Below are 12598 nucleotides of genomic sequence, written 5' to 3' on the forward strand. Positions count from 1 at the left end.
ATAATTACTTTTGTGAGGTCTTAGCTACAAATGCCATGGTACCATTTTAATTAGATGGCGCTTTCTCTGAGAGCAAAAAGGGAGTTGTCTCTTGGTGGTTCGTACTCTCCAGATTTTCAAAACAAAAAAAACTGTCTTATATATCCCCATGACACATCAAATCTTATAATACAATTGATTTCAGGTTGTCAACACTTACAGTTTTAAATTTGACAGGTTTTTAATTATCTAAGGACTTAGTTTAAATTGATAGGCTAAATTTGAAAAGATTTGTCATGGTAAAAGTGCTGCTTGGCTGTTCGACACAAAATGTTGCCATTTGGGTGCTCTCTGTGGGCACCTGCTTACAAACTTCCAAGCACAATCTCCAAAAGGGACCACGCACTTTTCTTCGCCACTATCATTTCTTTTAACCAACAATTCTAACTTCCTGCCTTCCAATTCACAAATACTCTACCCAACTTTATAACAATTGACAATGGTGAACAGGGGGAGTTGGATGGTCCACAATTTCATGAGAATAGGGTCATTATGGCCAAGGTCAGCTCTGAGAGCACATGACGGGAGATAGCAGAGAAACTAAAGAAAGATGTGAGTTCAAGACTCAGGCAAGGGGGACATCTAAGGCAATTTGGCCCAATCGTGAGTGGAAGGGGAAGCTGCTGATCTGATTATCTCAATCTCAGTAACCAAGAAGCTACATGAGACCCGCACACTTGTTGGAGGGGACAACGGAAGAGGCAAGGATCGGCTCTTCAAACTTGTGTTAAAACATTATGAGGACTCAACACTTTGTTTAATACTAAGGCGATTTATTTGACTTTTATTTGGAACATTAACACGTGTAACTGGAGTTCAATAAAATTAACAGGAACAGAACCACAATGAATATGGTTCGGTTCCGAATGTGATTAAACAGCAAAATCCAGTCCCTGCAGTTACTTGTGAATTCCCTGGTGTCTCTGTAGGTGCGATAATTGAGGGAATCCCTTCCCACACTTGGAGCAGGAGAATGGCTTTTCCCCACTGTGAACCCGCTGGTGTACAGTGAGGTGTGATGATCGCTTGAACTTCATCCCACAGCGAGGGCAGCTGAATGGTCTCTCGTTTGTGTGAGCACGTTGATGGGACTTGAGTTCCCCTGAACTTTTATAACACTTCCCACACTCTGGGCATTTAAAAGGTCTCTCCCCGGTGTGAACTCGCTGGTGTATCAACAAGTTGGATGAATCACTGAACCCCTTCCCACACACGGAGCAGGTGAACGGCTTCTCCCCGGTGTGAACTTGCTGATGGACTGTAAATTGAGACGAGTGCTTGAACCCAGTCCCACAGTGAGAGCACTTGAATGGTCTCTCGTCCGTGTGAACATGCTTATGGGACATCAGCTCCCCAGAACTTTTAAAGCACTTCACACAGTCCAGACATTTAAAAGGTCTCTCCCCGGTGTGAACCCTCTGGTGTATCTGCAAGTTGGATGAATCACTGAATCCTTTCCCACACTCAGAGCAGGTAAATGGTCTCTCTCTGGTGTGAATTTGCTGGTGCACAGTGAGTTGAGATGATCGCCTGAATGCAATCACACAGTGAGAGCATCTGAAAGGTCTCTCGTCAGTATGAATATGTTGATGGGAGATCAGTTCCCTGGAACTTTTAAAGAACTTGCTACAGTCTGGGCATTTAAACGGCCTCTCGTCAGTGTGAACTCGCCGGTGTCTCAGTAGGTTGGAGAGCTGAGTGAATCTCTTCCCACAGTCAGAGCAAGTAAATGGTCTCTCCCCAGTGTGCACGCGCTGGTGCGTCAGCAGATGAGCTAGCTGAGTGAAACCCCTGCCACACTCAGAGCAGCTGAATGGCCTCTCCCCTGTGTGAATTCGCTGGTGCACAGTGAGGTAGGATGATCGCTTGAACCCAGTCCCACAATAAGGGCACTTGAACGGTCTCTCATCAGTATGAGTACATTGATGGCGCATCAATTCCCCAGACCTTTTATAGCACATCCCACAGTCTGGACATTTAAAAGGTCTTTCACCTGTATGGGTTCGCTGGTGTCTCAGTAGATTGGAGAGCTGAGTGAATCCCTTCCCACAGCTGGAGCAGGTAAATGGTCTCTCCGCAGTGTGCGTGCACTGGTGTGTGAGTAAGTTTGATGACTGAGTGAATCCCTTTCCACAATCAGAGCACAGGAACAGCCTCTCCCCTGTGTGGGCTCGCTGGTGTGCAATGAAGTGGGATGATCGCCTGAACGCAGTCCTACAGTGAAAGCACTTGAATAGTCTCTCCTCAGAGTGAATGTGCTGACACAATATCAGTTCCTCAGAACTTTTAAAGCACTTGTCACATTCTGAGCATTTAAAAGGTCTCTCTTCAGTGTGAGCTCTTTCATGTGTCAGCAATATGGATGGCTCAGTGAATCCCATCCCACACTTGGAACAAGTGAATTGCCTCTCCCCACTGTGACGGCACTGATGCCTTTCCAGCTTTGGAGCAGATTTGAATCCCTTCCCACAGTCCCCACATTTCCACGGTTTCTGCCCATCATCATTACATTTATGTTCTAACAGGTCAGATGGTTGGCTGAAGTCTTGGCCACTAATAGAACACATGGGCGATTTCTTGCCACTGTTGCCAGTGCTTTCTCCTTCCATGCTCAAAAGTTCACGATAATGAGTTTACGGCAAATTGGGCCTCTCCATCAGAACCTGACAATGGTTTGGTTTGTTTCCTGACTACAAATCCTCCCCTTTGGATAATCTTGACTTTAAAAAGAAAGAAAAGAGAGTGAGAGAGAACCCACAACAGCACAAAGGCAAGGAGTGAGATGCAACTGAATGGACATGATCATTTGGATCTTGACAAAGAGAGAGAAAGGAAGTGAAACTTCGATAAAGTCTCCCAAATCCTCAACCCCACCAACTAGTAGGACCAGGCTAGCCGATGGATGTGAACACTAACACCTTCAATCACACATCCTCTTGACAACTGGGCGAGCAGAATGTCCTCCATTTAAACACCAAGAAGATTAATCACTTGAACAATGGATGAGACATTACAAGATTATGATGAGTTTGTACGCAGGTCCAACAAGTAATTATAGTAGCGAAAAAGTGTTACTGTTTATTAGAGGGAAATTGACTTATTTTTTAAAAAAAGCTTCATTATTACAGAGCACTTAGGAGACCACTACACTGTGTGCAGCATTAGACTTCTTATTTAAGGATAAAAATCATTTGGAGCAGATTCAGAAAATATTTACGACAGCAATTCTCTTGAACAGGTGGGTTTTCTGAGGAAAAGTTGGATAGTCTTAGCTTGTATCCAACGGAATTTAAAAGATGAGAGAGAGCTTGACTGAAATCTACAAGATCCTAAGGTGGCTAAACTCGATGGATGTGCAGAGGGTGTTTCCTTGTGTGGCCTCTCAAAGTAGAGAGGTCAAAACTTTTAGAACGGGCCATCGTCTCACGTAGTGATGTGGAAATTTTTTTTTCCTCACCGCGGGTTCATGAGCCTTTGAAACAAAGCAGTAGATGGACATGTATTCAGATTCACACGGACCACGTCGGTCTCAGAGAAGGAGCGTGAGAAGGTGGTAGCCGCGCCTGCGCCCCGCCGCCCATTGCCCCGCAGAAAGATGGCATTCCCTCCTGATTCCCCCACCACTTCGGCCCATCACCCCCTATAAAGATGACGGCCGTTTAAAAACCAGGCCTACTCCCAAGGAAAAGCCACACGGTGGTCAAGTCGTTTCAATCCTTGGACCGCAAGTGTTTCATTTACAGTTTGAGCCCCACGATATCAGTGACCTGCGTCCCAACCGCCGAATCCTTTGGTCGACACTAACCCGCTGTCTCCGATCCTCCGCTACGCTTCCCCACAGTCTTGACCGCCTGAACCTTCCCAGACTGACACTGCGCATACTTCTGCATGGCGTATGCTGCGCATGCACGACTAACAACCTGACACTACGCCTGCGCAACAATTACACAGTTTATTCCGCCTCCCTTTGATTGCTGGGTAATATCATCGCCATTGAAAAGTTTTACTTTTTAACATTATGATATGATGTTTTGTCGCCCGATTACAATTTGAGAGACAAATATAAAATCATTAAATCAAGCGATACAAGACTTAACAGGAGTAAAAATGGTAACATTGGCTGTGAGGTCCTTGGAGATTAAACAAGCTACGTGAACAAACAGCTTTCTTTTCAACGTAGATAACATTCGATGAAGCTTTTAACCAGTAATAATGTGCTAGTTGTGTGTGTCAATCCTTTGATTTTACTTTTCCCTCGGACGTAGTGGTGTATTGCTCCAATCATTGGATGAATAATCTAGAGACACTGGCTAATGTTCTGGGGACACAGGCTCAAATCTCACTAACACCTGAAGAAGGAGCGAGGCTCCAAAAGCTTGTGTTTTCAAATAAACCCTATTGGACTGTAACCTGGTGTCATGTGATTTTTTTAACCTTGTCCACCTCAGTCCAACGCCAGCACTTCCACATCACTGAAATTTGATTTCAATAAAAATCTAAATTTTAAAAGAGACTACTCTTTTAAAGTACCTCTTTTTTATTGTCTTTTCAGTTGTCAGAAAGGGGAAGTTGAACCCCTTCAATAATTAAAATCGAAACACTAGCCCTCAATCTGTTATGGCAGGATTTGAGGTCCCCTTCTATTAATTAAACCCAAAACACCCAAACAAGCTTCCTTCACCTCGCCTAATCTGTTAAACTGTTATGGAGAAGTGGAGGTTAAATGAAAGGAAATTCCTGGTAGTCACTTAATAAGTAACAAGCAAACAATTTATTTATTCAACCATAATAGTGAACAAATTAACAAAACTACCAACAAACTGAACAATACCATCACCCATCACCCCCTCCCCAACTATTCCTTAACTGAACAACATGTTACTGGTTTGCTATTCTAATAAACACAAGTTCTACTTATATAATCCCAAGTGGTAAGAAGAAAAAGAAATTAAATCTTAGTCTCTCAAAGTCTACATGCCTTTCGTCTGCTGATCCAGTTGTCAGGGATGTTTTCTCTGGGAAGACTTTTAGCTAGAAGCGCTTGGCCAGAAGTGCGTAAGATGGTGCTTTCTTAGAGCTGAAAGATTTCTTGTGAGAGCTAGGCACTTATTTCTGAGATGGTCGTTCATTTTCACACCCAGAGATAATGGGAGCTGCAGATGCTTGAGAATCTGTGATAACAAAGTGTGGAGTTGGATGAACACAGCAGGCCAAGCAGCATCTTAAGAGCACAAAAGCTCACTTTTCTGGCCAAGACCCTTCATCAGAAAAGGGGGATGCGGAGAGGGTTCTGAAATAAATAGGGAGGTGGGGAGGCGGATGGAAGATGGATAGAGGAGAAGATAGATGGAGAGGAGAGTATAGGTCGGGAGGTAGAGAGGATGGGCAGGTCAAGGAGGCAGGATGAGGATAGTAGGTAGGAATTAGAGGTGCAGCATGAGGTGGGAGGAAGGGATAGGTGAGAGGAAGAACTGGTTAGGGAGGTGGGGACGAGCTGGGCCAGTGTTGGGATGCAGTGGGGGGATGGGAGATTTTGAAGCTTGTGAAATCCACATTGATACCATTGGGCTGCAGGGTTCCCAAGCAGAATATGAGTTGCTGTTCCTGCAACCTTCAGGTGGCATCATTGTGGCATTGCAGGAGGCCCAGGGTGGACATGTCGTCTAAGGAATGGGGGGAGGGGGGGATGTTGAAATGGTTCACGACTGGGAGTTGCAGTTGTTTATTGTGAACCGAGCGTAGGTGTTCTGCAAAGCGGTCCCCAAGCCTCTGTTTGGTTTCCCCAATGTAGAGAAGGCCACACCGGGTACAGTGGATACAGTATATCACATTGGCAGATGTGCAGGTGAACATCTGCTTGATGTGGAAAGTCATCTTCAGGCCTGGGATGGGGGTGAGGGAGGAGGTGTGGGGGCAAGTGTAGCATTTCCTGCAGTTGCAGGGTAAAGTGCCGGGTGTGGTGGGGTTGGAGGGCAGTGTGGAGCGAACAAGGGAGTCATGGAGAGAGTGGTCTCTCCGGAAGGCAGACAAGGGTGGGGATGGAAAAATGTCTTGAGTGGTGGGGTCGGATTGAAGATGACAGAAGTGTCGGAGGATGATGTGTTGTATCTGGAGGTTGGTGGGGTGGTGTGTGAGAACGAGGGGGGGTCCTCTTTGGGCGTTTGTGGCGGGGGTGGTGTGTGAGGGATGAGTTGCGGGAAATGCGGGAGACACAGTCAAGGGCGTTCTCGACCACTGTGGGGGGCAAGTTGTGGTCCTTGAAAAACGAGGACATCAGAGATTTACAGGAGTGGAATGCCTCATCCTGGGAGCAGATGCTGCAGAATGAAGGAATTGAGAATAGGGGATGGAATTTTTGCAGGAAGGTGGGTGGGAGGAGGTGTATTCTAGGTAGCTGTGGGAGTCGGTGGGCATGAAATGGATATTGGTTTCTCGGTGGTTGCCTGAGATGGAGACAGAGAGGTCCAGGAAGGTGAGGGATGTGTTGGAGATGGTCCAGGTGAACTTGAGGTTGGGGTGGAAGGTGTTGGTGAAGTGGATGAACTGTTCAAGCTCCTCTAGGGAGCAGGAGGTGGCGCCAATACAGTCATCAATGTACCGGAGGAAGAGGTGGGATTTAGGGCCAGTGTAGGTACGGAAGATGGACTGTTCCACGTAACCTACAAAGAGGCAGGCATAGCTTGGGCCCATGCGGGTACCCATGGCCACCCCCTTTGTCTGTAGGAAGTGGGAGGAATCGAAAGAGAAGTCGTTGAGGGGAGGACAAGTTCGGCTAGGCGGATGAGGGTGTCAGTGGAGGGGCCTGGTCAGGTCTGCGGGACAGGAAGAAGCGGAGGGCCTTTAGGCCATCTGCATGGGGAATGCAGGTGTAGAGGGACTGGACATCCATGGTGAAAATGAGGTGTTGGCGTCCGGGGAATTATTTTCACACTAGGATGGCACTCTGCTGATTTTCCAGAAACCCTCTCCTTACGTACTTTGGATGACGTATCAATTTTCTTGCAGCAGATTTAAATCCAATTGGCTTTCAATCGCTAAGCGCTTGGTCTAAATTAATTGGCTGATTCTATCTTTTTGCCAAAACATCAAAACAAATCACACAGCCAATGGATACATGTTTCAATCTTTAGAAATATCTATAATCTGCAGCTATTTACAGACCCATTTTCTATATAAATCTCTCAGTTTAGAAACGCACACTATCTCTTAAACAGAACATGCACATTTTTACAAACAAATTCTAGCTTCCTGTCTTCCAATTTATAATTACTTTACATAGCTTAGTAACAAAGTTCCCTTTCCTGCAGGATTGAGTGAACCAGTTGTGTTTTTATAATAATCCAACAGTGAATATATTCCCATATTCTCTGTCACTCGTTTCTCTTTCTACTTTAAATCAATTTCACTGCAAATTAGAAGAGTTTGCAGTAAGAACCTCAAACTAAACATCACTTCAGGATCTGACAGACACCCACTTTATCATGACCTGAATATCATTGGATTTTGAACATGGAAGGGAAAAGCACTGTTCAGAGTAGGGAGAACCCATACGCGTGTCCTGTGCGCCAGAGGCTGGCCTGTCAAAACATAAATACAGTCACAACAGGGAGAAACTGTGTAAGTGTGCAGTTTGTGGGAAGGGGTTCATTTCCCCATCGAAGGTTCAAACTCATTGGCGCTGTCACATGAGGGAGAGGCCGTTCAGCTGCTCCAGGTGTGGGAAGGGATTCACTGCTTCATCCAATCTTTTAAATACACAGACTGTGGGAAGTGTTACAAAAGTTCTGGGACCTGATGGTTTATCAATGTGTTCATTCTGAATACAGCCCATTCAGATTCTTTCACTGCGACCTGGGTTCAAGCATTCATCTCAACTCAATGCACACCAGCGAGTCTGCACCAGAGAGAGGCTGTTCACTTGCACCAACCGTGGGAAGGTAATTCCCTCAGTTACTCCATCTGGTAAGGCAGCAATGAGTTGACATTGGAAAGAAGCTGTTTATTTGCTGAGTATGAAAAGGTATTCACTCAATCATCCAACCTCCTGAGACACCAAAGAGTTGACGAATAGCTGCTATGATTGGGTTTTATTGTTAATTTTGAAACCCTAGAAGGGTTTATAAATGTCCAGGAGGAGATATTGGATAGGTTTCCTCTCTTAAAGGCATTGGGTATCGATGAGATGCACCCGAGGATACTGAGGGAAATGGGAGGGGTATTTGTGGAAGCTGAAGCCACATTATTCAGGCTTCCTTACACTCCGCAGTGGTAACAGAGCACTGGATGCTGCAAATATTGGACCCTTGAACGAGAAAGGATGTAAAGGGGCGTTTAACATTTACAAGTCAGTTCCACTTTAGTGGGTGGGAAACTTCTAGAAGTAATATACGGGACAAAATAGATGATCACATGCAGAATTTCTGCTTAATTAAGGAGATCTAATTTGCACTAACTATCTTGCTGGAGTTTTGTGAAGAGGTAGCAGAGAGATGCTAAGGATGATGTAGCTGGTGTCGTGCATATAGACTTTGAAGAGTGATTTGCTGCACAATAGACCTGAGATTGTGATGTAAGTGTCAGTAACAACATGCATACCAAAATGGCCAAGTGACATACAACTGACATCAATGGTTAATGCACGTTTTAAGGGCTAAAGGAAGCATTGTAGTAGTTCCTCAGGGTATTGTAGGGACACTTGCTTTTCCTGACATACATATTCACAGATAGACTAACATTAATGTCAGTACATACATTTAGTGACTTCTTTTAACTAACTAACTTTTAACTAACACCCAACTAAGATGGCTGCTGCAATCATGTGACTGCACTTGGCAGCAACTGTCCAAAAGCTTCTTCTTAAGTCAAAGTTAGAGGAGCAATCGACAGTTCATGTACTTGCTGATGGGGCTATTGTGTTGTAAACTACTGCAAAGATTATCTCCAAGGAAAAGGGTTAAAAGTTACCATATTGTCAGTACTGACGACCTTACTCGCAAGACTAGAAAATTGGGCCAACACTTTCAAAGTCAGTGGGATGAGAAGAGGGGAAAGCTGGATAAATTGGGAAATCCCACATGGAAAGGGGAGTACAAACAAAAGTGTTAACAGTCCAACTCCAATCTGCTTGGAGAACAGCCCCTTGTCATAGAGTCATACCGCACGGAAACTGCCCCTTTAGGCCAACCAGTCCGTGCCAACTATGTTCCCAAAATAAATCAGCCCCATCTGCCTGCACTTGGCGCACATCCCTCCAAACCTTTCCTATTCATGAATTTATCCAAATGTCTTTTAAATGTTGTTACTATACCTGCATCCACCACTTTCTTTGGGGTTCATTCCATACACAAACTATCCTCTGTACAAAAGAAAAGTTGTGCCTCATGTCCTTTTGAATTTTTTCTCCACCCACCTTAAGAATCTGCCCCCTAGTTTGGAACTCCCCTAACGAAGGCAAAAGACTCTTGCCATTCACCCTATCTATGTCCCTCATGGTTTTATAAACCTCTATGAGGTCACCCCCAACCTTCTATGCTCCAGTGAAAAATGTCCCAGTCCTTTCAATCTACTTCTTTATCTCAAACCCTCCATTCCCAGTAAGGCAACACCCTCTTAAATCCTTTCTGAATCCTCTCCAGTTTAATATATACTTCCTATAATAAAGTCACCAGAACTGCACACAGTATTCCAGAAGACTAGCCAACGTCCTGTACAACCTCAACAGAACATCCCAACTCCTACATTCAAAGGTCTCAGCAATGAAGGCAAGCATATGAAACACATTCTCAACCATCCTGTACGCATGTGACTCAAGTTTCAAAAGCTTATGTACCTGAACTGCTGGGTCTCTCAGTTCACAACACTACCATTAATTATATAAGCCCTGTCTTTGTTTGTATTACCAAAATGCAATACCTCACCCTGGAGACCTATGTGTTCCCACTGTAAAAAACAAAATAATGAGGGCACTTCAGGCTGGAGTGTGTGAGATGAAAAGGGGAACTGGAAGGCATGGTGAGAGTCCATAGGATCAGTCCAAAAAGAGATATCTCCACCAGGAAGTGCAGCAGATCCCACAGGACTATGGGTCTCATGCAGGAAAATGGGACAAGTTTAGGTAATAGTGTATTTTTGGTGATACAGACTCATTGGGCTGAAGGGCCTCCTTTGCTCTGTATGATTCTGTTTTACAGGGATTGTAGAAGCAGATCTGAAAGGGTGACAAGCATGTTAAACAAAGGAAAGCTAATGAGCATGATCTATTTGGATTTCCAGAAGGCCTTTGGCAAGGTGCTGTATCAAAGTTTGCCAAATACGAATAGAGCCCATGGTGTCAGGAGCAAGGTACTGACATGGATAGAGAATTGGCTGGCTGGTAGAATGCAGAGACTGGTGATGAAGGCGTCTTTTTTGGGACCACAACTACTCGCGTCATACACTAATGATGTGGGTGAAGGAACTGAGGGATACATTTGCAAATGGCACAAAGATAGGTGGAGGGACAGGTAGCATTGTGGAGGTGGGCAGCTGCAGAAGGACTTGGAAGGCTAGTAGAGTGGCCAAAGAAGTATCAAACTGACAGTGTGAGGTTTTGCAATTTGGTAGAAAGAATAGAGGCATTGACTATCTTTGAAAGGGGAAAGGCTTCAGAAGTTTGAAGCACAAAGGGACTTAGGAGTTCTAGTTCTGGATTATCTTAAGGTTAACATGCAGGGTCAGTTTGCATGAAGAAAGCCAAATGCAATGTTCGCATTCATTTCAAGAGGACTAGAATACAAGAGCAGAGACATACTGCTGAGGCTGTATAAGGCTCTTGTCAGACCGCATGGAATATTTTGACTATTTTTGGGCCATCGATCAAAGGAAAGATGTGCTGACCTCGTTGGGTGCAAAGGAGATTTACAAGAATGGTCCCAGGGATGAAGAGCTTGTCATATGAGGAGTGGTTGAGGACTCTGGGTCTGTATTTAGAAGGGCACATCTCATTAAAAGTGACAGAATACTGAGAGGCCTGAACAGAAAGGACATGGCTAAGATACTTCCACTAGTAAGGGAGACATGGATCTGAGAGCACAAACTCAGAATGGAGTGAGGCGAGGAGTAATGTCTTCAGCTGGAGGGTGGTTCATCTGTGGAACTCATTGCCACAAAAGGCTCTAGAGGCCGAGTGTTGAGAAGACACAGATAGACAGGTTCTTGTTTGGAAAGGGATCAGGGTTATGAGGAGAAGGAAGGGCAACATGTTGAAAAACATATCAGCCATGATCGTATGGTGGAGCAGACTCAGTGGCCTAATTCTGCCCCTGTACTTTATGGATTAATGCAAAATGAATTATTGCCAGGAGTTGGTGTCTGAAAAGAGACGGCTGTGGAAACGGGAAATGCCCAGACTGGATTAAGAGAAAAGCATCCAGTAAGAGAAAATTGCTGGAAGCTGAGTATTTGGAAAATCCATGTGTTTGACCTGGAACCCTGTAGAAGAAAGCAAGAAAAAAACTCCAGAAACAAAATGTAGCTGTGAAAACTGAACCATGAATTTTAAAATTTTTAACACTTCACTGAGGTTTAGGTATCTGTAACATTGTTGTGGAAGATAAAACATTGATTGCATAATTCTGACATTTGCAGTCCTAGTACAGTGCAAGACAGTTAGTCTTTTATTGTTTTTGTTTCCTTTTGTGTTTAATAAACTTTGTCAACAAAATGAGATCCAATCTCTGCTGTATAACCTCAGAAACTGAACTTCATGGTAGACAAATAGCCAAAATTAAAATTCTGGCCTATCAAGACAGGTTTCACTCTGAGCTCAGGCTTGTCCAGTATTACCTAAATCACAAAAAAGTGCTACATCCTATTTCCAAAGTTCTCCATTTATGGTTCATAGAACATAGAACATTACAGCACAGTACAGGCCCTTCAGCCCTCGATGTTATGCCTACCCGTCATACCTATCTGAAGCCCATCTAACCTACACTATTCCATGTACGTCCATACGCTTATCCAATGACAACTTAAATGTACCTAAGGTTGGCGAATCTACAACTGTTGCAGGCAAAACATTCCATTCCCTTACTACTCTAACTTAGAGTAGTTACTTAGTAGTTTCTTACTACTACAAGTGAATGTCTTCCCACACTTAGAGCAAGTACACAATTTCTCCCCCTGTGTGAGTCCTCTGTGTGTACACAAGCTGGATGACTGAGTGAAACTCTTCTCACAGTAAAGGCAGGTGAATGGTTTCTCCCTGGTATGAGTGCTCTAGTGTTTCTGTAAGCTGGCTAACTGTGTGAACTCCTGACCACACTCAGGGCAAGGGAATGGTTTTTCTCTGGTGTGGGCGGGCAAATTGGATAACTGTGTGAAGCGCTTCCAGCACACAGAGCAGAGGAATAGTTTCTTCCTGGTGTGAGTTCTCTTGTGTCTATGTAAAGTGGAATAACTAGGTGAATTTCTTCTCATACTCAGGATAGGCGAATGGTTTCTCTCCAGTGCTTATGTAAGGTGGATAACTGCTTGAAACCTTTCCTACACTCCGAGCAGGTGAATGGTCTCTCCATAGTGT

The 12598-nt window shown here is 44.5% G+C and overlaps 1 protein-coding gene across 1 annotated transcript in view; it reads right to left on the minus strand.

Moving 5' to 3' along the window:
• Positions 1–812: 812 nt before the first annotated feature.
• Positions 813–12598, minus strand: part of LOC125448879 (uncharacterized) — a 57265-nt gene continuing 45479 nt past the window's right edge. Inside the window, exons 17-18 of the mRNA XM_059641831.1 lie at positions 3845–3937; positions 813–2668 (exon numbers count right to left, since the gene is read on the minus strand). Of these exons, the coding sequence (XP_059497814.1) occupies positions 939–2668; positions 3845–3937 (1823 nt within the window). The 3' untranslated portion in view covers positions 813–938. The remainder of the gene's footprint in view (positions 2669–3844; positions 3938–12598) is intronic.

This window comes from Stegostoma tigrinum, chromosome 43 (assembly GCF_030684315.1).
Source record: "Stegostoma tigrinum isolate sSteTig4 chromosome 43, sSteTig4.hap1, whole genome shotgun sequence".
Classification (NCBI taxonomy): domain Eukaryota; kingdom Metazoa; phylum Chordata; class Chondrichthyes; order Orectolobiformes; family Stegostomatidae; genus Stegostoma; species Stegostoma tigrinum.